General features: G+C 33.4%; 1 protein-coding gene across 23 annotated transcripts in view; it reads left to right on the top strand.

Annotated features, from left to right (window-relative positions):
* LOC145692973 (muscleblind-like protein 1) overlaps window positions 1-26,383 on the top strand; it is a 1,077,958-nt gene that overhangs the window by 1,035,726 nt on the left and 15,849 nt on the right. For 12 of the 23 annotated variants that reach the window (XM_081768578.1, XM_081768579.1, XM_081768580.1 and 9 more), the window contains 2 exons: window positions 871-912; window positions 11,334-13,958. In XM_081768578.1, the coding sequence (XP_081624704.1) occupies window positions 871-912; window positions 11,334-12,122 (831 nt within the window). In that variant the 3' untranslated portion in view covers window positions 12,123-13,958. Of the gene's footprint in view, window positions 1-870; window positions 913-11,333; window positions 13,959-19,298; window positions 19,358-26,383 lie in introns of those variants that run through there. The other 11 variants (XM_081768595.1, XM_081768591.1, XM_081768589.1 and 8 more) reach the window with 5 other exon arrangements.

Here is a 26,383-nt window from a genome sequence, read left to right as displayed (position 1 = left end):
AAAGGTTTGTATTGCCAGATAGTATTCTAAGTGTTAGTTTCTTAAAATAATCACGTTACAACAATTCATCGAAGTATTAACTATATTACATAGAAAGCCTACCACTATCCAATATGTAAAGTATTATTCCAAAATATTCATACCTGTTATTGGGAGTGTTTAATAATGCCGGGAGAAAGAAAGACTTTGCAGTGATTTGAAATAAACATGCTTTTGCAAAAATTGAATCACGGTTGTAATTGCGGGACAGTTTGGTTGCAAACGTAAATCTCTTCTCTGTCTTCATATTCATTCATTGGTGAACAATCATGTGCAGTCAACGATCTTTCTTATTGATGAAAGCCATTGATATCTTGGTATTTTTATAAGAAACTAGAATACAAATAGCGCATTCAAAACACGTTTAGTTTCAGTTAATATTCTTTTTTTATGCCTATACATGTTAATACATGGAAGAAAATCAAATGCCCGACATTTGACTGTCAAAAAATGCAGACTTATTATTTGGAAACGAAACAGTAAAAAAAAAAATACATATTGACAAGTTTTTGAGTCTCATTCAGACAGATTATTTTCTTATTAAGTTATATTTTCTAGTGATCTTGTACGCATTCTGGAAAATTTCTAGACTAGCACTATACGAATATTTCTTTATATATTAAGAAAATGTAAATAAATATATATATGTATATTGGGAGAAAACAGATTAAAGCGATCTTTTCAAAGTTCTGCTAACTTGAGGAAAGTAGATTTTTTTAGTAAGAGTTTTTTTTTTTCTTTCTTTTTGTTCTTTCTTTGTACCCTTGAATCAGATGACTGATTTATTTGGGCTAGAAGAAAAAAAACTGAAAATTTGATTTCCCATTTCAGATGGATATGAAGTCTCTTGGCTCTGTCTACTATGACAACTTTGTAAGTGAAGTTTCTGTATGGTTATCTCATTCTGTTAAATGTTGTGAGTCATTTAAATATAACAGTGTTTAGATATTTTTTTTTAGATATTAAGTGTATTGGAGTAGGTATTTCAACGAATTACTCTTCTTCTAAACAACAAAGCTCATTTCTCCTTCATACTCAAAACTTCTTTTTCTCTTATATCTTTGCAACCTAGTGCTTTTTATTTATTTATTTTTTTTTTAAAAAAAGATAAAAATTCAAAATTACCTTCCTAACCAATGCGAATTTGCATAGCTTTTACATACATTTATGTTAATAAGCATTGCATCACTTTGGCTTTTTCTATCCGAAAAATAAAAAGAAGAAATTATGATCTTCGATTACTACTAGAAACTCATGCAAGTTTCGTTTGGTACTGTGAAATGTGTAGACAGAGCACAGACAATTACACATTCTCTTAAGATATACAATGATAAAGAACATACAAGTTTCTATTACAATGTCAAAGCTCACTTGTTTACATTGTATAACTATGTTGAAGAATTAAGTTTTTTAAGTGTTAAACTGGAATATCACGAACTATGTTTTTTATTATACAGGGTGGTAGGTAACTCCACCGACAAACTTTGGGAGGTGATTCCTTATATGAAATAAAAGAAAAAAGTTCTAATAAACATGGGACGAAAAACGCCTCCTTTCAGAGTTATGAGCCGCCGAAAATTCGACAATTCACGTTTCGAAACGCCCTGCCTTAGAAACTACACGACCGATCCCAAGCGGTTTAAGGAATTACAAAGGAACTAGTATGCGCTCTATCTAAATATCCATGTTCTACCGTGATCCGTTATCGACGAAACGAACTATAAAAAGGAAATTGAGGTATGGGGATACTCCTTTAAGTACTAATGGCGCGTTCGTTCCGCCGATAACGGAGGATGTTAAAACATGGATATTTAGATAGATCGCATACTAGTTCCTGTGTAATTCCTTAAACCGCTTGAGATATGTCCTATAGTTTCTAAGGCAGGGCGTTTCGAAACATGATTTTTCGAATTTTCGGCGGTTCATAACTCTGAAAGGAGACGCTTTTCGACATATGTTTATCAGAACTTTTTTCTTTCATTTCATATAAGGAATCACCTCCCAAAGTTTGTCGATGAAGTTACCTACCACCCTGTATATATTTAAATAATATCTTTTTCCTTAAATTTTACAAAATTCTCAAAATGAATTCAACGCCATCGATGGGTTATCGCTATAGAACGCAAGTCACTTTTATTCGGTAGTTACTATGTTTTAGTTAACGTTATATATTACGGTATAAGTAAGCAGAGCACATATCAAATTCAGTATAGTTTATGCGCTTCAGATACAGATCTACCTTCGTTAGTCAAACAGAAAAAATAAGGCGACGGTTTTTGAAGGGATTTTTTTTTTTTTTTTTTCAATCTCGAAATATCCGGAGGAAAACTTAGCATTACGTACTATTACAATCTTCTTAAGACATATTCGATCTGTGGTGAGAGTTTTGTTATTTACATCCTACTTTGAGCTGTAGGCCCACGTCTCATAAAGCATCGGTTCTGAGGCAGAACACTAAACTTAAAAATAAATAGTAAAATATTTTGAGGACTTGCCATAGCTAAATATTCAGATTGATTCTATATTTATGAGGTGAAGACATGGAAATGTTTTGCTGTTCTAAATTTACAGAAAAGAATATAACATCTAATGGTAACTTCTTCATTCGTAGAAAATAAATATATTTGTGATAATGGACACTTAGTGTACTAATTATTGCAATTGAAGATGATCTACAATTCAAATAGCACTACAGCTATTCCAATACAATATGCATAATGCATAGATTTGCCTCCGTAAACAGTTGATTTTGCAAAATCCAAACTAACGAAAATACGATTGTTTTAAAATCATCATCTAAATAAAGCTAAATGGGAAGCTTTGAAAAAGTAAAATTAATTAAAACCTTGACAAGCGTACGAATTATGTTGTGACGCAGTTAAATAAAGAAAATATTCTATAAGTAATAGATAAACATTAACTGTAGCTAGTATATCATACACTTTTATTCACCTACATTTTTAAGTTTGGCTTTTCATTGCAAATAATCCGTTAAGATAACGTTTGTTTGGATCTTATCAAATACCGGTATTTATTTTGACAAGGCTCTTTTAACGATTGAGAAGATTCAGAACGCTTTTCTTGTTTGCTTTGCTTCAGGCGCAGCACAAAATTTCGGCATGACTATTGCGCAAATCTTCAAAGCATCTATTTGATAGCCCATGTTGTGAACACTATGTTAGCTAATTTTTTTTTTAAAATGTGGATTTAATGATAATATTGTATTACATTTCGTAACAGGATGTTAATAATAATCGTTGAAGAGGCGTACAGAAAAAAAAAAAAAAAACTGCCTGTCACAATATATTATATTGTCAAAATAAAATTATATGCCTTCACAGTAGATAAACAATTTTTATTGCTGTTATTACTAGGATCATGTTCGTTGGCCTTATAAGATTATAATGTTAGCTTGTATGTCCGTTACTTCACACGATAATTCGTGAACAAAACAGAATTTGTTAATTCTGCTTTTTGTAATAGTAGCTGAAGCGATTATTTCGACCGAGTTCGTTCATGGAGTTCCGTTAACGTCTTTGCGGGTAACGGTGATTTTAACTGTTTTTGTCCATATCCGAGTTTGTACTATTAAAAACAAAAGTGTGTAATTATAGAATACTAGAAGTTATACCTAGGATCGTTAAATGACATCAAATACCGTCCAGGGATTGACATTACCGGACGAAGTTGAAACTTCTAGGCTTGATCCTGTTTACTATGCTCAGCAGAATTTATTTATTTATCTTTCATTTGGGTTTGAGATAAATTTGTCCATTTCGTGTGTACGCTACTTAGTTTTCTCAATACCAGAGGATTCATCTTTCTTGCTGCGAAATGTGAGGCATCTGCACAGAAATTCAGGAAAAAGCATTTTATTGTGTGTTCAACTTGCAATGTCTTTCTTATTACAAATAGATCGATTGAACACGTTGAGAAACCTTTATTGAGTTAAAACTACTATAAATTCGACAGTCATGCCTCCCAGTGAAACTTAGACATAATTAGCAGAGAGAAAGTTATTTCAAAACAGTGCTCTCGCCAGCTAACAACATATGAATAATTGTCATATATATTTTGATCTAAAACAAATGAATAAACACCACTCGAGCAGTAAAAATGTGTTGGTTTAGTTTTAAATAAACATGTAAACACAAAAGAAAAATGACCTGTAAAGCTTTTTTTATTTGTTTGGTAAATTTTTAAAATACCAATTTTTTAATGCTGAAATAGATCATGTAAAATGAATCAAACAAGAAATGCGTTTCTTATTTTCACTTGATCTGCTAAAATATAAGATTTTTTTATATATATATATAAATCACTTTTCTTCTTTGTTTTCTAAGATGCCTAGTTGAGATATTTCCGAACATCTATCATTCCCAGGGTAAAATTTAGAAGAAAATTCACAGTAGAAGATAGTTTATAAAAGTCGCATGAGAATTGCTGTCAATAAGGTTATTAACAGAAATCAAAGCATGAAAAGAAAGACAGTTGGTAGAACAACAAACCTGATTTAAAAATTGTCATAAACGCTAAATTTAATTTTGTTCGGTGTTGCATTGAAACGTCGAGTTTTAAGATGATTTCTTCCTTTTCTTACTTCACTCCTGATAGATGTAACTATGTAACAGAAAAAAAAAGTGATATATATCATTTTTTTTCTGTTACGTAGTTACATCTATCAGGAGTGTTCATAACACGCATAGAACGGCCGTTTCCTTTAGCCTAAAGGACATAATGGTAGGGCATTGAAATTTCATTTCATTTTCATTTTACATATAGAACAAAGAAATATTACCGTGAATATATAAAAATAAAACAGAGTAGACCGTCAGTAGCTTGAGAAAAAGGCGCTTGAAATGAATTATTTATCGACTATGAAACCATGAATATATTACAGGTTGTACTATAATATCAAGTTAAGTTACGTAAATCAAATATTCAAAATGTTCTTTATTATTTTCAACGCACAAGTTACATCTAACCAGAATGACAGATTACTTCACTAAAGTTGTTGGATGATAATTTATAAGTTCAGAAGTAATATGCCCTTTTAAAGGCTCGAAATCCGTAATTGTTTTAGAAAGAAACTTCATCTTCCATTATTTTTAAGACAGAATAGTCTATTCGGTTGAAGTCCTGTGTATGCACTTGTCATCCGAGGTATCTTGTCTGCTATTTATTAAAATTGTCGTTGATAACTTTCTATTCATTTTAAACTTACCTAATTACAAATGTAATAAGATTTAGTTAAGTCCTTTATAAAATTCTTCTTACATGTTATTCACGAACCACGCCATAGCATAATGTTTAGGCCAATAAGTTAGTGCTACTCTAATAAGTTGAGTACAGGATATCATATATGGTTCACGATATATATGATACTTAACGTGTTTGTCTTGAACACCAAATTAGACTAAATTCTGTATTAGAGTTACAGTGCACGAAAGGCTATGGTTGGCCACACGACTTTTAGTTGAGCGATGTGTGATTAATACAAGTCACATTTCCTTTATTTCTGATTTAATCCAAGTTTCATACTCTGATAATAATTCAAGTAGTTCTTGAGTTACCTCACGATACTAAGTCCAGGTCGAAAATTTTATACTTCCACTATATTCTTTTGATACAACTTACGTTTGAGGCGTCTCATCACTGTCCACCACTGCATGGAATGCTGTTGGTTGTCCTATAGGATCCACTTTTCGTCGCGTGTCAAAATAAGATCAAGAAATGGGTCATTTTTGTGGGAAAGAAGCAGCACAGATCAGACTTTGTATCGGGGAGATTTTTTTATTTTCGTTCAAGTCGTGAGGCACCCATGGTCGAGCTTTTTTTGATTTTTGCATTTAGGGAAAGTGTCGAACAATTGTTGAATGATCAGTTCTTCTACTAGTTGTTTTACGTGAGCCTACTTCATTAACGACTCTCAAATTCTCATCCTCAATCACTGAAGGAACCCCCACAAACCTCCTCCTCCTCTTCAATGCTTTCGTATCCTTGGTAAAACTTTCGGAACCAATGTTGAGTTTGTATCTTCACTAATGGCCCCCTGCTCAATACTTGATTGAGATTGCGAGCAGTTTCTGCAGCTTTACGTCCCAATTTAAACTCGCACAATAAAGTTGTTCGAATTTGCTTTATTCCATCATTACTTAAACAGCCTGAAACAAGCAAAAACAAGTACTTAGAATAAAATCAACTGCAATAATAAGTAGAGCGAATTTTGCTCTTCTAAATGGTATATTACATGACTTTTTTTTTTTTTTTTTAATTTAGTACAAAATTTCAAACTAACAAAAATCACAATTACTATTGCACCAACTTGTAGTTTAACGCGTTATTCCTTGCTTTTTGCATATGTTTACAGATGTCAAATAACCTATTATTAAGACCATCGTGCTTGATTATCTAAAGGATTAGTATAATTGTGAATATTTGCTGTAAGTCTAGGCAAAAACTTGGCTAGTTTGTTTAGGAAACTGCTAATAATTTTCTAAAATACTGTGTAATTATTATATTAATATTTGTGATAAGTGAACCTACAATTTCATGAGAGGAGCGAGTTTTTGGCATCCTGAAGGTACCAGTAGTTGGCAGTTAGGCATCCTTAGTAGTAATACAGGATGTGTAATAATTCACTTCCTATTTTTAAATCATTGTAAGTTCTTTATTATTTATAAACGGATTTGTATCAAACTAGTACATTTAGGAAGAATATCTTTTGATGTTTTCTTTGATGTTGTTACGACTGCACGTGACCACGCATTCTCATCATTTCCTTGAGCAATCTCGTACGTTCTTCATTGCCACTTGCAAAAAATTTTCTCGAGTGTTGTTGATCATGTCGGCTATTCTCGCTTTTAGGTCATCCAAATTCGTAGTTTTCTCTTGTAAAACTCCTCCTTAGCTCATTCTCAGTGGAAAAGAATAACAAAGTGTTAAATCTGGGCTGTAAAGCCATTAATGTACACCACGTCTCTCAGTCCATCGTCCTGAAAACATATCATGCAACCATTTGCGGACCTCGTTATTGTAACGTGCTGGCACATTGTCGTGCGTAAAAAGAAGTTGTGTGTTCTGCTGTGAAATTACGAACCACGCATAAGTTAAGAGCATATCCAGATATCTTTCGCTATTCATTGTATTTTGCATAAAGAAAGACTCATATGTTTTCGAAGTAGGTGATCTTCGTTTTCTTGTTGCGTCAGGTACATTCCCTGTTGTTATTAATTTTAGTTCAATTTTAATTTGTTTTTGCATCCAGTGTTACATGGATTCCTCTTTCGACATCACTTTTGCAGTCGACAACAGATCTCCAAACTTCATATTGAGATGTTATTCTGCGCACTGTTTCACGCTTACTACAGGCATGATTTCAATTCGAACTGCAAAGAAAAGATACCAAACAAAACCTTAAGGTCGTTCTTTTCAAACTTAAAAGTTTCATAAAAATCTGTTCATAAATAAAGAAGTTACAATGATATTAAAATAGTAAATGATTAACTAGGCACCCTGTGTGGTTCTTGTTTCAGATTTTGTTACTCTTGTTTTGTGGGTATGAGAGATTTTGGTTTCTTGTAAAACTTGAAGCATAGAAGTAAAATACTAAGTGTGCTAAATATGCCAATATCAAAATTCAAAGACGAAAAGATGCCACTGAATCGATGGTGATCCAATCCGGATCTCAGATGCATCGTAAAGACCTCCACGTTATTCAGTCTGTGTACAGACCAGCCACATATTCACACCCATGGGGTTGATGTTTAGCTATTTAAACCACGTAGATTGTACCAGAATTACTTTTGTGCTCAGGCAATCCATTATCTATTGTCAAGGAACACGTATGATGATTGAATTAAATATTATGTAAGAATTTGGGAAAGATTCTTTTGTTTCTAACATCATATCCATCATTGCCTCTATTATCGACCCAGTTTCTGCGAGCTTAATTTACACGTACAGAATACATAATGTAAGAAAACGTAGTTGTTTCTTCATTTTCTACATAATGTCCAATTCAGTCGTTGTAGATATATGCTCTGAGTTGACCAAGCGCAACAATAACTGTAGTACAGTGCATGTGTCATAAATGACAGAGCACAACATCGGGAGTGAAAATATTGTCTAGTCTGAAGACTGACGTGATGGAATAATGGTTACCACAGTGCGCTGGGACAGGTGCGCTTTGCTAGTTGTACTTTCTCACTGCTTGAATCCACATCTATAAAAGGATACGATATAAGAAAAGGATAACATCATAGATATTCATTACCGTCATAGATGTTCATTAACTTGGATATTAGGTCAACCAAGGATAACACCAATTTAATACAGTCCATGTAATGTGATTTTGGCTTTGATTTAGCTCAAAAGTGAATGTGTGCCCTAGCTGGAGACGAACGAGCGTAGCGTATAGGTTAACACAGTATCATACCAAGTTCAAGAAATGAATTCGGTCTGCGGCCCAGTTACAAGTTTTCTCTCTCCGAATTTCTAATTATAGAAGATACATTGGAAAAAAGAGAACAATTGTTTACTTGTTTTTTCATACGTTAACATTAACCACCTGATTCACGATTAGATCACCTTCTTTTTTTAAGGATAATAGGAAAATTGACTTTTATCAATGCAATATGTTTCTGGAAAATTATAGACTTCTCCTGCCTCTCAGAGGGTTACGCCCTCTCTGTGGCATTGTTGTTCTCCATGCTTATGTTAGTAATATATTTTTATTGACATAAATTCTCATGCGACATTTCACCTTCATCAAAGTATTAACATATTTTAGGATGCCGTAAAACGGTGGCATAATATTATTTTACTTATTAAAAGGAATTATATGATTTATTTCATTGTCATCATTTTATGTAAAATCTTGGGTCATTGTATAATAAAAAATAATCCACATTATCATCTTCTATTATGCTGTTTACATATATTTTCCGTCCTCGTTCTTTAAAGGAATGTTGTGATGGCATAAAAAAAAAAAAAAAAAAAAAAAGTAGTTTTAAGTTCAGCTTTCGATTTGTGAGCATTTCATGCATTGTGGCAAAGCTTTTATCCTGCACCACCCAAAAATGAGCTAATCCTTGTAATACATGCTCTGTAACGCTTTCACTTTGACAACAAATTCTACTATACCATAAACTTTGTACATTTACATTTTACGATTATATAGTTGTTTAATCACTTTTATTTTTATTTTTATACTTTTTTTTTTTAAGTTAATCTACATTGATTGTTGTAATCATTTTATTCCCTCACAAAGCTGGGACAGGTTTCGAATTTGAAATATCGTATATACAGGGTGTTTCAAAACAACACCAACAACGTTTGGAAGATTATTCCTGACACCAACATAAAACCAAAAGTATAGACCAATCTGGGAGTACAAACGCTTCCTTTGGGAGTTATAGGCTGCCGAAAACATGAATAAAATGAACTTTAAAGGTTCATAGATCCAATACTATTGGACGTACCGTAGTCGGGTTAAGACTCTACTTGGAAACTGATATGTGTGCTATCCAAAAATACATATTTCAGAATCCTAAGGTACTCACACAACAATTTTTATAGTAGGAGTTTGGCTACGGGCATATAATTTGAAGTACTCATCAACTACCTCTATAAAAATTGTTGCGGAAGTACCGCAGGATTCTGAAACTTCGGATATTTGGATAGGGCACATACTAGTTCCTAAGTGAAGTCTTGACCCGATTACGGTAGGTCCCATGGTGTCAAGAATCACTTCCCAAACGTTGTCGGTGTTGTTTTGAAACACCCTGTATAATGTAATTCTCGTATAATTCATTTCTTACATGTTTCTGTGTACTTAATCAGTTTTCTTCTTATTCTTGAATCATCATGCAAAATTAGTTTAAGCATTGTTTCACTATCTCTTTCACTCTTCTTTTGTTGTAAAGAAACACTCTATATCCTATGAACTAATCTGATTCAAGAATGGGAAAAAATATCATAAAGATGAGGGTTTTTATTTTAATACACACCCAAACACACACACACACACATAGGAACAATAAGAACATATTGAAACGTTGTAAAATTATTTGATATAAAATACATTCCACATTGAAAAGATAACAGTGCACTATGTGTTGATCCTTTTAAGATGTAAATAACTTGGATTCTTATTGTGCCTATTTACTTTCTTTCCTGTAGAGGCAGGACATCTTTCTACATTGATTTCTATTTCGTGCCTGTTAGTAACTTCCTTAGTACCACAAAGAAAACAATTCAGAGTTTTAACCTTTCCAATCCTCTATCGAATCGTCCGACAAAATGATTTTCTTGTTTGGCTCCTATGTTGGAAGACGGTCCGACAAGTTTCATTGTGTAGCATGGACTCTGGCCAGCAGATAATGCAAGTCGTGCTCTTGCGCTTGTAGAGAAGTGAGAGTAAAAGTTATAAATGAAAACACTTCTAATTATTTTGTGTAATCTAAAATTGATAATAAAATCATCAGAATAAGATGAGTTAATTTTTATGTATTTCTCTTCAAAAAGTGAAGAGTAACACCAGCAAACTACCAACTTCCTTCCTACATAAAATAGTAGCTGGGAGTATGCATGTAGCAGAAAAATTGGGTTGGAAAATGCTAAAACTATACCTTAAAAAAAAAAGTAGAAAGATGTCTTCTGTACAGAAAAGAAAACAAATAAACAGGGATGGCTATAGATTTACATTGTCTCTTACAACCTTGGTGGTGAAAAGAAAGTAAAATTCAAGAATTCCATTGAAAATTCGCTTCTTTTCTTTTCTTTGGCTAATATTTCATGGCTTTTGATACTGTCATCATCCCAAAAGCACGCATCATTTTTATCTTTGTGTGTGTACTTTATTTAAAACTAACTTAGTTAGCTGAGTTGTAATATTCGGAAAATTGATACTGAATTTACCTAATACAAAATTCTTAAGCACAGGTGCACTCATTACTTTGTATGACTATTTGTAATAAGGACGCTGGCGTGAAATCCTTAATCGATGAAATATGCTTGCTATAATTAAGTTATGTGGCGAACACTCCTTTGTTTAGAAACTTAAAGTTAAACTAAAACTAGGGCTGGATGATGAATGTGTTTAAGAAGCATTTAAAGTTACTAACATACAACTTGAATTTGGTATGGTTAATTAAGTGTTTATACTTTGTCTAGCTTTAAAATCGTTAGTTTTAATTTGTGTTCCATGGATTTGCGTGCTTTGTTGTTTAAGGTTATAATTTCAGGTAAGAGCTTTTTAAGGGTAAAATAATCAACTTCATTTTCCATTGCAGGCCTTCCCTGGTATGGTTCCATACAAACGACCAGCGGCCGACAAATCCGGTGTGCCTGTTTACCAGCCCAATGCAACCACTTACCAGCAACTGATGCAATTACAGCAACCGTTTGTCCCTGTATCATGTGAGTACTCCACCACTTCCACCGCTACCACTTCTACACCTGTCAGCCCCACAAGCTCCCCAAGCAGTACTACGCCTTCGCTCACTCTTGGTGTAGGAGGAAACACTGAATCGTCCAGTAGCGTTACAAAAGCTGCTGCCACAGCTAACAACATTGCAGACGGCAGTGATAAACATCAGAGCAACGATGTTACCACAAAATCATCATCAGCATCGAATATGCTGGTTCACACGAAAGACTTAACACAGCAAAATTTAATGAATTCAATGAAAGCGGTTTCTGCTACTGCTGCGACAGCATCGCTTACTATCAACCCATTAACAGCTCTCAGCTATACTGGGGTTGCTCTCAATAAACAGGCTGTTAAACCTAGATTTCCAGCACCGCAACAGTATCCTATTCTTAACCAAGGATTGACCACTCTTACTCGACCTCCTACGATGCCGGCAACCATTCCAACCACTTTCTTTCCACCATTTTCCCTAATCCCTGGTACTCGCCCACAATTGATTCAAACTTTAAGCACTCCATTTGCTATACCACAACAGCCTACTACTGGCATGGTTAACAATAGTATGCTTACCCAGTACACTCCTATAAGTAACAATAATGTTTTGACAACAATGAGTATACAGCCTTACAAGAAAATGAAAACGATATAAAAGAAAAGAGAAAAGTCACCCAAATATAAAGATAATAAGTCATATAAATTCTCTCATCGTTGTTAACATTCAAGTTCCTTTCTAGTCAAAATTTTTATTTTTCGTTACTTGATCAGTATTTTTTAGAGTGGTAAAGCATCGTGTATATTCTTGTTGATGTATAGAACTGTTACTAAAAGTATGGTCAAGTTGAAAAGTGACATTTAACAAAAAATCGGGGGAAATTTTCTTGGAGGAAAAAAAAAAGGTCACTTATTTCAGTGAAATTGTACTGTAGTTTTGTCAGTGGAAATTGTAGAGTATAGTTTTAAACTGTGATAACAAGTAATGCAAAAACAAAAAGGCTTGTTTATCATTACCAATATCAATCATGCAGTTCTCAGTTTATTTATGTTGAGAGTTAATTTTTAAACAAATCACAAAAGTCAAGAGTCGGGCCATAAAAAAAAAATAATAATAATAATACGTAGAATGGTTGTCAATAACGAATTAAGAAATCACCCTGTAATATTCAGAAATTATCTGCATGATCAGCGTATATGAAAGCCTGCAGTGTAATATTAGTAGAAGCATACAGCATGTGTAGTTGCGTAAGCTATATATTGTATTACAGTTTACTTAGTAGTGCTAGAGTAGTTTTTTTTAATTACTTTTTTTTAAATTCCAAAAGTACTTTTCTGTGTTACAGATGAAATGCTATAATTGTGCAACTTTCATTTCGTTCTTTTAATGTAGTACTCTATTGTTTAGACTAGTCCCCTATGGGACCAAATATATTACATATATATATTTACGTATATATTTTTAATATATTATATATATATATACGTTTAACTTCCCCCTTGAAAGTGGTTGTATTTGTAGTTAATACAAAGCATCGGAGAACTGTATGTCTTCCTATTTTCGAGCAGTTCCACATTTGTTCTGCGACTGCAGTTAACAGCAGCACATTTTTTTTTAATAATTAAAAAAAAAAGTATAACTAATTAACGTTTTTCACATCGTTTGGGTGTAGCATCTTCGTAACTTTATTAAAATCGATTGAAGAAAAATTAACATCTAAAAGATCAGATGAAATAAACAAATAAATAAAAAATAACATTGAATACATACAGTTCTGTTGTATTTTTGCCACTATATGAAAAAAAGGCGCTGTTTTCACTAAATATTTGCAGACAATGCTGGTAATAAGAATTTAATTTCTGTGTACAAGATACAGGACGGTATTTTAAGTGAATAAAAAAAAATCCGTGCATGCATTTTCACTTTATATATTATGTATGTATATATTTTTATTATAAATTTCGTACACTCGATAGGAGTGCGTGATTATATTGCTCGTACATGCTCCAGATTGTGGCAGTGTACTTACGTTAGTCAAACTAAACAAAAAAATATATATATATATATATACTTAGATACGCTATAGACATGTTTGTTGTTGTTAATTGTTGTAGAAGTTTCAATTTATTGACATGCTGATATATATATATATATTTACCTATACATATAAATATTTATACATATTAAGTGTAGAACCCTTTTTAACCAATGTGCTGCACCAGTTTGTGGTCAGGCTTGTGTGGAAGTGCTCATTTTTTTAGTATTTGCATCACTGGGATGCCACCATACTTTTTTTTTTTTGGTCAAAACACGAGAAGTGCCTTCTACTGCTGTCCTTTACTGAAGGATGTGGGTTATCCAGCTGCCTGACTGGTCACGCTTGTCGCCATCACTGATTGTATCGATGATGTGTTATTGTACTGTCTAATCCCGCTGATCTTTGTATGTAAAATATATCAGCCAGTATTTGTAATAATAATGCTTGGAAATGCATGTTTTATTGTTTTATTAATGCTTCTTTTTCAATCTTCTCCTCAGAAAGCCCAGCCTTTTAGTTTAAAAAGTACGAAAAAATGTATACATTTTGAGTTTTTCCAGTGTTTTTCTGTTACTTTCTGCATTCTTGTATGCTGCGTAAGAGGTAAGACAGAACCTATTATTAACTAACAAAAGTTCCGTACAAGGCTATTCTTATAGAAACGTATGGTAGAAACACTTATTTGGCTATCTTGCCTATACGTAGGATTGCATTTGTTGGTTTGCTTTTTTCCCAAGGGTTTTGGTTACTACAGGGTGATGCTGGTAGAAAGTTTTTTTTTTTTTTTTTTCCTAATAAATATGGGTAAGAATTTGGTGCTGTCAGAAGTATAACTACGAAAGTAAATAATCGAAAATAAGATAATAAAATATCGTTAAGGTGGCATAACAGATATTACATTAACTCCCACTTGTTATTGATATTTCTAATTGACGTTGTTTTATTAACAGTAGTCGGTTACTTTGGATAATTATGAGATAGAAGTAGCATTTGCACAATACATCTATTTTTTACTAAAAGTGGAAGGAACATTTTTTTTTTTTTAATCATGGTAAAACATACGCACAAATAGAAGTTACGAAAGGGTATTTGTAACAAAAAATAGACACATGAATGTTTTGACTACATCTAATTCAGACGTAGGTCTCATCACGTGGTAATATACTTTTCAGTAGCACAAATACAGCAATACAGTACACAAATTTTCAGTCATTGAAATCACACATTTATCGTATTTTTATTCCATATATTTAAAATTACACGTACTTCGAATTTATATCATAAATTCTCTCAATAACAGTTGCAGTAGATTATTTATTCTGTTGATATTTATTTATTTAGAAGCATTGAATATTTTGAACAACAAAATATAGATTATTATAATTTCAAAAATGAAGTGAATTGGACGTAATCAGTTCCCTATTTTTGGACCATATCATGACATTTAAAGATATTCAAAAATTGGTTAGACAGTATTTCCAGCAACTTGTATGTCTTATAGATAATAATTGCTGATATCTGTGACAATCAATTAGTTTGAATATCTATCACCATATGTATTCAGTGTACTAGTATTTAGTTTATATCGTTCTAGAACACATTCAGATTCGAAATAGTACGCACGAAGCACGTTATTATAATGAGTAAACTTACCTTGGGCCTCATGTAGCAAGTATTCGTACCGAGATTTCGTTTCTACTCACCAGAGTTAAAAATTAAAAATCAGATTTTTTTTAAATGAATGGAAAGAGAAAAATGGCATGTGAGGAATTTATATACTATCTTTTTTAAAAAATCGTAACTAACCAGGTCGTGGTTACCAAGTATTATATTGTGGAATTATTTTATTTATTGATTGATTCTAAAACTTACAATTATTATTCCCTGTTGATGTTCTGTATGATGTAAAACCAAGACTTAAGTTTCCTTGATCAATGTATAATGTAAGATGTAGAAAATCTGTTATGTATTATATGTTGTTGCATGTATGTAGAATTTTTAATTCTCTAAATTACGTTTGTTTGTTATCAAATAAATGTTAATATATTTTAAATCAAAGCGCCATTTTTTGAATCCCTGATGTATTTTTAATCATTACTTTTGTATTGCGTTTTGTTACAGAACAGGGATTCTACAATATTGAAACATATCGCAATAAATTACAGTTTTTCGTAATTAAATTTCAGTCTTGTGTTAACTCCGAAGAATATTTAAAAAATAGCTACCAGCATACATGCCTTGAATCAGGAAATGCCGTGAAAAGAATAAATAAAATAAGTATAATATAGTAATGTGGCAACATTTAAGTAAGTTTATTTATACTCCCCATAAAGTTGGCGGCCACAACCAGTTTAGTTACGAAGAAGAATCGACTTATCATATATAGTATATAAATTTCTTATATCTCTTTACATACACACTAATTGTATGAATTCACCAAAATTGCATTTTGTTTCCAGTTTTAGTACCTTATAATTGCGGCAATTTTTTCTCTTTGTCTTCTCCATCAGAACATTTAAACTAATCTAATTCATTTAGAATTACTATAACTAATAATTTAATTTTTAATCCTGTCGAAATCTCGAATAGATACGAAAGCTTGGTAAGGATAATTTTCTAAGCTCTCTCTCATTATGGAAACGCTTACTTGTATGGGACAAGTTCGTATGAAAACACAGCAATAATAAATTGATAAAAGTCTCTATCAAGAAGAAGTCGCAGATTGAACCTGACTGAAGAAGTATAGTATAATTTTCGTATACATTTTCCACGTAAGTTTAAGAATCGTCTGAAGTTGAGTGAAATTCGTCCTGAATCATCGTGCTTATAAATGTAGCTACATGGAAGTGGAGTCATTACAACGTAAAATCAGAAATAAACTATGAAAACTTAACAGAAAAAAGAAAGATAAAATACACTTGTAAGAAAGTAGTTCAGTATAAGACCTTGATATTAAAATACAGTTACGTCGTCTTCTGTAGATATTTTATAATACAGGGTGTCTATCGGTCACGAAAGTCACGAATGTCACGAAAAAGTCACCAAATCAGAAAACGGTCATGAAAGTCACGAAAAAGTCACGAAATTTTGCTTTTGGGTCACGATTTTTTTTAACTGTACAAATGTAAGTACAGATTTGAAAATGTTGTTCTATAAAACATTAAAATTCAATACCAAAAATGTGTATGGTCGGCTTTAGACGCTACCAAATCACAAGCAAAATACGTTTGTATCGCATGGATGAAAATTCAGCCTAATTCGCACCCAAATTCGCTCTTGAAAATGTTGGGAAATTTTATGATTTGGTAAAGAAAAGGTTACGAAAAGGTCACGAAATTTCATTGTGGAATTTTAGTAGACACCCTGTAATAACATGTTCTTTGCGTCGAACTATAATTATATAATTTTATTGAGACTTTCGTTAAAGGACTTGTTTTTAATTTTTATCAGTACCCCCAAATGGTCGTTTTCAGATACGTCCTAGGCATTTTTTTAAAAACTACATCTGTTTATGATAATTTGTGTCGCGCTTAATTGATGAAAACACAACTTGAATTGTAATCTCGATTTTCTTTCTAAAAGTCCATGTACGTAATAATTAGTTGAGGTATGTCACTCGAGAGACAAGAGATAGATCGCTTAATACGTGGTATGTCACGTGAGAGTCAGAAATAGATTCCTTAATACGTTTGTGGACTTTCTTGGTAAACCTATCATAAGAATATTGACCGAATAAAACATATTATCGACACGAACATCCTACTAAAATGTATTTCTTTAATATTTTGAGGTAATGAAACGCGTAAAATTATTCGTTTTCCATTAATGTTAACCGAAGGCAATAAGACCAATGAATATGTTCTCTAAAGCAGGAATTGTGCTATATTTTATACTACGATGAATGGTTCCTAATTTATGGTAAAATTCCAGCAGTTTCTAGATATTATGACACGTTAAAAAATATATAAAATTAAATAATATGAGTTACGTTGTATTATAGAATATATATTTTTATATATGTGCATTGGAAGTTTTTAAACGAGTCAGATAATAAGATCCATCACATATTGAATTAATCTGGTAACAAACAGTATCTTAATTGTGCCCGTAAACTTTGTAAGTAAGGTTTTATAGCCAGTTCTAAAAACAGTTAAGACGAACGGAATAATTGAAATAATATTTCAACCATTTGGTCATTTTCTATCTACCACGTTACATCGGTTTGATAAGATAAACTGTTTTAATGTCATATTAAAAATTATACGCAAGAATTTTTGTTAGCATTATTTTAGAAAATATAAGTGAACTTTTCTCTAAAATGTTTTTATGATGATATCTTATTGTGCTATCAGCAACAAAAGTTTTGTGGATTTGTGGAAGCATTTACCATCATAACTGTAAAAACTAAAACATGGGCGAAGGCAAGGAATGAGCAATAAAGATCAATGCTTCTTCGTGCGTAGCAAAATTTCGCTGTTTCATATACTAGGATGGTACTTGTTTGCCACTTTTCCATCAGATATCCAAATTAACTCCCATATGTTATATTTTTGACTTTTTTTTTCACCAGTTTTATGCAGGTTTAAAGCAGCCAGATATCCTTAGATTTTGGGATAAATACCAGTCTACCAAAATTACTTCGTATCATTATAAGTGGCAGAACTTTAGTTGCTGGCGGCAACTTCTTTCAGCTTTCTCTTGAAAATGACCAATTGGTAGAGATATTTCCTTGAAAGACTTTGGATACAAATGTAACAAGCAGCAACTTTTTATAGTGAATTATTTATTTACTTATTTAAGTGTAGTCGCCTACGTATAAAGGATTTTAAAATGTCAAAGCTTTTGTAGCACCAGTTTCAATACTGTTTTGTATAGCGTGTCATTTTTGCCATGCCTGAGTATTTTCTTCAGTTCCGTTCTTATTTACTAGTGCTAATAGTGTACAAATGTATAAGTTTTTTTTTTATTTACATTTATTTTCCCGTCTAATACTCGTAATAAAAGAATATCATTTTTCTGCGTAACTCGATTAAAAATGGGATATTTTGGTGCTCATATGAAGTATATATAGATATATTGATTTATATAATAAGGTTTTTGTTTGTGAAATGTACGCCATTTTTATTTCCACGTCTGCATACTAGAAATATTAGCTTATTGTTACGTTCGTAAGATTGAAATTTATAAGCATGCATTTTTTTTTCTATTCATTTATTTATTATTTTATTTTCTTTCTTGTTTCATGCTTCCTTCCAACTGGCTGATTTTTTCTCCATGGTTGTCTGATGTGTCGCACCTACCATATCCATCCATCTAACCAATACAACAAATTCTCCTTTAATCCTTGTCCATCAACTGGACTGGCCAAAACCATATGTTAACTGCAATTGTTGTGCAAACGAACATACATTTTTTTTTTTTTTTTAACTGCCTGGTAACTTGTTTATCATGCTGTGATTACGCTGTTTATTTTTTTAATGTTAATTCTGTACCCGTAAACTGTGTAACGTTTACGATTCCAAAATTAACTTATTGAAATTATGTACCATTGGCATGCATTGTTGTCCTCCCTTTGTTTATTTTTCTTTTATTTTGTTTGATGCCAAATGGAAAAAAAAAATAATTCCTGGACGTTGCTGGTATTTGTCCTCTGCGAATTTGTTCTTATGGACGTAACCTCTATTTTTTTTTTTAAATAAATAAATAAAACATGCATTCGTCTTGCCACTACTGGCCTGTTCTGCATCTTTTCGTCCTTGATGCCAAAAATGCTTCTTTGCTGCATGATGGAATAGCATTTGCGATGGTGCCTCGTAATGCACATTCTGTGGTCTACACTGACGAACAAGGACAGGTATTTTGGCTTTGTAGTTAGTTCTTCACTGCTGTAGTTAGAGGATAACTTATTTTTCTTACTATTTCTGTCTTTTGATATTTTTTGTAGTCAATTCTTGGTGGCAGATGAATATTTGTTGTACTTGCTGTATAATAATAATAAACCATTGAATGTTTAAAAATTTACTGTATGTGTAATTGAAAAATAGCTAATATGTGCTTTGATCGCATCTAATCGTTACACTGCAAATATTATACGACACTGTTTCTGTATTACTTAAATAGAATGGCCTTGGCCCCGCTACTAGTTCCATGAACATGTTTTGAATATGGAGACCGTAACTGTCAATGTGTTTTTTTATACATATATATATATATGTATGTATGATCGACAGGCCTGTATTAGATATTTTATGCTCCTGGGTTCAAAAAAATTTTGCATCCTTCCCTTCTTACTGTTCGTATTCAGCATAGACCTAAATAGTATGCGACCGCTTACATTGAGCCGGGGCAGGAAGTATAGACACAAATGCACGGATTACACTTTCGGCTAATACCCAATAGCTTCGGCTCCTTCAAGTACTAGAGTCGAAAGCAAGTCACATGGCGGATCGTCTGCTAGAACTGTGCAGCACATTGCCACATGAGTGGGTTTGGGATAGGAAAGATCGAACTCGAGCTCGTGGGTTTATGAATAGGAATACCAAAAGATCAAGTTGCTGATAATATTTACATTCATTTCATGTCTCCGCCTTGTTTTCTTCAAGCTGTTATTGAGTACATAACACAAGCTACATCACGTCTACATATATCGTAGCTATAAGTAATGTAATTATTCTTAGTTAGGTTTCAACTGTTCAATCAAAAAACGAGATAATAAATGACAAGAATCGTATCTATAATGAACAGTTCAGGTACATTGTTGCATGTCGGCTCTTCATTATGTATTGTGTATGCATTTGCATTGCAGAAATGCTGTTTATTTTATATGTATAAACTTAAATGGTTGTTGCTTCATTACGTGTTTTGAAATGTTGTAAGCACTAGAACATTGATGGTGTTGAGGGAGTAGACTACTAAAAATGATACAAAAGCTAACAATTTTTCTTGTGCCCGTTTTTCGTATTAAAATTACACTTTCTGTTTATTACAAAATAAATTCAAATATTACTTAAATAGTAGTTAACATGGAGCCAAGACAACATGATAAGTCATCAATTACCGTTGAGTTCATTTTCCTTGTTGCTACTTTAACCAAGATTTTTGAGTAATTCCTATACTGGTCACACTGTAATTTTTATGGATGGCAACACTGAAAATTCTTCCGATTCATATTTTCGGGTGTAGAATAACATTATCTATTATTGTGGTAAGTTACATTTCATTATCTCTTTTTACTTACGAGAAATGGGCAAAAGAAAAAGCATTGTAAGCTTTTGTAGCATTTTTAGTAGTCTATCTGTCCTTTAAACAACAACAACAACAAAAACATTAGGTAAAATTATGTTTTTAATTTTGTAGTAAAGTTGTGCATTATTGAAGCCAGCGATTCTCATTTTTCGTTCTCACTTAATTTGAACCCCGAACTATATGAGCAAGTATATATGGCGATACACTAACAGCCGTAGTTTGGCATCATGAGTGTTGTATAGAATGTGCTGGTGCTCATTTCGAACACATACCATATCCCTCTTTCAGTGCCAAAAATTGTCACGTCAGGTTAAATTTGCCACGAGATATGAACTAGCAAACAGTGAGTACATTTTTTGGCCCCCTCTGTTTCAAACGAGTGGACGAGTCTAGCTACTGCGCATTCAGGTTCCACCCGCCAAGCCAGCTGCTCCAGTGTCGTGACGAGAAAACTTGCTTGCACTGGGGTACCAACATCGTTTTAAGTATAGATCTCCTTTAAATTTATCTCTCGTTAACAGTCTCTTTTTTGTTGCAACTCTGGACCCGGACCCCTGTTGCCTGCATGAAATACGGACCTGGTCATCGACTGCATTCTGTTTTAATTTACATGTCAGAAAGTTTCGTGAGAAAATAGAAAGCGATGAAAAGAAGTCAGTACTTCTTCCGAGATTTCATATTAGTTATTGATTGCCGTGAAGTTCACCATTATCTTTTCAGCACTGAAGCTATAGATGAGTACCTGATTAATGGGGAAAGCTCAGTATTTTTCCTGTTCGGTAGTAAAATTGTCTTTATTATTTCAGTTCACATTTCTAATTCATATTTCTGTTTGATTGTTCCACCTAATATAAACAGAAACATCAACTGAAGTACGATATTGATGTAATGAAAGCAATAATTAATTACACTTACTGACAAAAAAAAAAAAAAAAAAAAAAAATCTAGAAAGCAATTCAGCTGCAGTTCGGTAGATGTGTAGCGCTATAGACGAGGTGTAAACGTTTAAAGTTTAAAAGATGGAGAACATCGTGAATAGCCACCAGAGGGTAGTAATGTCACCAGTGAAGAATTCAGCCTTGGTCGTGTCAGTCCGTTGTGAAGCGTGAGCAAGTGAGTGCACAATGCAGGAAGGTCAAGAAACACACACAATACCTGGTCTATTACTAGCATTTGATGGCGTTCAAATGGGGCCGCATGGTGGGGTTTCACGAGGCGGCTGATGTTTCGTGTGATTGCTAAACTCCGATGTCATTGTGACCGATTTTCGTGATACGGAAGTTGATACGTGAAGGATCCGGTCGACCACGACAGACAACAACGTGGAAGGATTGTCGCTTTGTGAGTGAAGCGTTACATAACCCTATGATGTCTGAGCCTGCCATCCGGACACAAGTAGTCTACTCTCCAGAACACACTGTCTGTATTATCCTGCACTGTGTCTCGACGATTGGTATCAGTTGAATTGCGGGTGCACCGTCCTCTGCGTAAGTTGTCATTAACATCAGTGTCGCACTCGGGTAGCATGGAATCCTTATGAATAGCAAGAGATCGTATTCATTGATGAGTCTTGATTCTGCAATACAAGTTGAGGATTGTGTGCATGTGTGGTGGCCCTGGGAGAAAATTTCACATCCAGCCAATATTGTAGAACGGCACACCGGCGTTACTCCTTGCATCATGGTATCGGGAGCCATTGTGTATGACTTTCAGTCATCTCTCGTAGTCATTCCAACCTGGACGGCGCAATGATATGTAGGTGAGATTCTACACCGCGCCACTGCCGATCTGGAAGATTTCTAGCCACAGCATCTATGAACTGACTTGCCTCAAGTAAAGATACAATGACTTTACGACTTATTTACAAGCCTCATCAATGCATATATTCGTGCCCGAGAGGGTGCCACAACTTACTGATATGCAACACATATTACACTTGTACAACCAAACCTGTTGTCGAATTAGTCTGATATTGTAATCATTACTATAAAATTGTATGATCTTGAAACCCATAAAATTTAATTTCATTCTCTCCATTCCTTCTTCTGTGTGTATGTATGTATATATATTTTACACAAAAAATATTAGCCCTCACGGCTGGTCTAGTGGCTAGCACGTTTACTTTCGGTACGTGTGATCCCGGCGCAATTTCCGGAAGAGCAGAAAAATTAATTTCACGATCATCCACTTTCATTGATCATCGTTTCCTTTAGCCGAAAAGGACATAATCGTGAGACGTTAAACTAAAATTGGTCATTTTGTTTCACGGAAAGGATTAACAATGAAATATTCCACACATTTTCTTCAAATTTTCTCACGCCAAATACAGCTGGCCACTCTGCGGACCCCCTCTTCACCTTGTTCTCAGAATTTCATTATTGTCCTCTTATGAAACAGGTGATTTGTTCTTCTCCCTTACCCACCCCCACCACTTCTCGGAATTCAGCAATATTATCTTACGAATCATCAGATCGTAACTTGTCAACGGTTGATTCATTCTCCTTTCCCTTTGTTATGTCTCTTTGGATGTACAACTTTATTTCAAATTTGTGTGTCCAAGATGCAAGACAAAGGGTTTTACAGATCAGAGGGGTTCCAATAAGTAGAAATCAATGAGGGGAAGGGGTCTGTTTCCTAATAAAGTGTCGAAGTTGAAGGGTTTAACTGCAGTTGATATCTATATCCAAAAAAAATCATCTCAATCGATTCAGTCGTTTTTCCAGTGATTCGATCACAGAGCAGATGAATTTCATGTTTATATATTAGATATATTTATTAATAGGAATATATTAATGCTAAGTTTTCTTCCGATCATTTAATTCACTCAAATGCTATGTCTAAGAATCTGCTTAGGAGCTAGGTTGCAGTGACTGACAAGTGTGGTTTTGTAAGCTTTTTAAATGAAAATTTAAAATTTGTAATAGCTGGTATAGTGTCACGTGAAAAATAAAAAAGGAAGAAAGAAAACTACATTAGTTGGGCAACAATATTAGTCCGGTGTTACTGAAAAATATGTGACAGGTTTTTCCCTCTCCATTATTTACTTGGTCCATATTTTCACTAGGCTTATTGGTTCCAAAGCCAATAAGATAAATTAAGGTGTGAATAAGATAAATTGGACACACTGGAGGAATAAATTCAGTTTACGGAGAAAGTAATAAAGTATAAATTCATGTATAGTCGCAGAAGTATATATGTAGCTCATGAAGATTCTATTTTATTTAACATGTAATGCATTTATAAAATCCATAAGAAGCTTAACTATTTACAAAATCCATAAGAAGTTTGACTATCTACTTGATTTAATAGATGCATATTCAATATTCGTTAAAAAAAAATATTTACCCCCAAAACGCCCACCAAATTAACTGATTGTGAACGTTTCGGCAAAAAAGCTATTTTCGTCAATACACATTCTTTCACAAAACTAACATTGTGTATGGAACGTTATCTTCTTCCGAGTGTCATTACTTTTGTTATTTCCAGCAGTTCTCCATAGAATTTCCCTTGCACCTAAAGATTCTTGTTCATGAGCACCAACCGGTATGCTATGTAAGGTGATTTCTCAAACTTATTCCACTAATAACAAAATTGATCGAATAAAATCGTAACTCTATATAGAGAATTGAGACTCTCCGTAGAAACCCGTGTTATTTCCATATTCGAAGTTTGTTCCCTTACTCCAATAATCACTATATTAAGGTCGAGAAAAAATAAATTTGTGCGTTGAGAAGCATTGTTTCTTTAATTATGATTAATTAGCTACATAAGATACCGGATGTGTTCATGAAGGAGAGGATCTAGAAACAAGGAATTTGTGGATGACTACTGGAGGTTAGAAAAGAAATGAAGTTTAGAAGATTATGATCAACGGGACACAGTTCCAGAAACATCGATAATTTTCTGAAAGAATATGTGCGGTAAACTATAACATTTTGCCCAAACGTTCACAATTAGTAAATTTTAGGTACTTTTGCGGTAATGAATAAACGCAACCATCATTATAATTTCGTCATATATATGAAATAGTCGCCAGTAAAAGTGTTTACTTCCTATCAGTGTTCGAAGTGGGAAAAAAGTAGAGGCGGTATGTTTTATTACAATTTTCGCTCGACATACCATCTATCTAAATGTTGACATATAGTGAGGGTATATTGCCTAAAAGATTGTATTTCCATTTACATAATGACTCAAAATCATGGTAGCGTACGCGCCTTTGGCGTGGGAGACCCGGGTTCGATTCCCGGCGGGAGTTCATGTGGTTCGGATTCCACGTTAATCAGTAGGTCCACGTCTCATATAGCCTCGCTGCTGAAAGGGACGCTAAACTAAAATCAACTCAACTCAAAATCATGGTAGAACTCCTCCGTAGTTACGGGGAAAGGGAGCATGGAGAGGCTGTGCCTCCGCCCTCAAGTTTTTGAGAAAAATAAAAAAAATATATCTCCTTGTTGTATTCTAGAAAATTATACACGGAAATGCTCAAAAACCGAGTTTTTATATGAACAATTTTTAAACAATTTTTCGCGGGACAACTGCCGGACTCCCACTCGACTAAGGGTATTCCAGACTCCCGGAAGATCCACCCCCTCCATATAAGCAACTCCTAAATCCGCTAATGATCAAATTTTCAGATTTGAATGCACCCAAAGTTCCCTTCGCACTTGTACATGAGAACAACCAAATCCACCATTATTGTATGTCAGCCACGTATGTTAGTTTGGCTTCACATTGTGCTTTAGTAAGATAATAAGGAAATGCAGCAAAAATCATGTCATGAGGGTTAATGTCTTGATAAGTGAATTTATTGGGGAAGAGTGTAAGAGAGTTGCTTTTATAGTTTCACTTAAAACTTCTCCATATTGAAAATAGTTAATTTCCAATAACTAACAATATCAGATTCAATTAAAAGCGAGATAATAACTGCACACATATTCACAGTGTTATCCAATTATTAGAAAGACGCAAAAATACTTTTTAATGAAAACAGATTTTTTTAACTAAATAAACTACATCTTTTTTTCCTCGTAAATACCGGAGTCAGTTACGTATTTCTTTATCATTGTAGACAGAAAAGAAGTCCCGACCGGGGCCGGTTTTACCGTATATCCTGCGCGTGCATTTGCACCAGGCGACAAGTTTCGAGGGGGACACAATCTGTCACAACTATATTATTTAAAATAAGTATTTCTTAGTGGAAAAAGATTTCATGATGATGGTAGTTAAATTTACTAAGCTGACCTATGTGAATACTACATTCGTAAATCATGTTTAGGTTGCATTAGTTTAAGGTACATGGACAGTGTTAAAGCAAATGGTCAAACAAATCCCAGTATGAATTGCTTGATTGTTGTCAAATACAAGAATTCAATTCTCGAACAGTAGCGAACACCTGTTCCATTTAGTTAGTTATGACAGTTTTGATATGAAAATTAGTCTTGTCTTTGTCACCAACAAGTCACTTATTATTGAAAGCGGAAAAAAGTTTTCTTTTTTTTTTTAATTTTTTAACAAGTGTAGAAGAAAAATAAAGATAAAAGAGCTAGTTGTACTGGAATTACAAACTAATGTATTGAGATTGAAGCTCGATATTGAATTCTATAAAGAGGATTACCATCTTTCCTTTGCAGGGGTG

This window comes from Thermobia domestica, chromosome 8 (assembly GCF_964235325.1).
Source record: "Thermobia domestica chromosome 8, izTheDome1.hap1.1, whole genome shotgun sequence".
Classification (NCBI taxonomy): domain Eukaryota; kingdom Metazoa; phylum Arthropoda; class Insecta; order Zygentoma; family Lepismatidae; genus Thermobia; species Thermobia domestica.
This window is presented reverse-complemented; position numbering and strand designations above follow the sequence as displayed.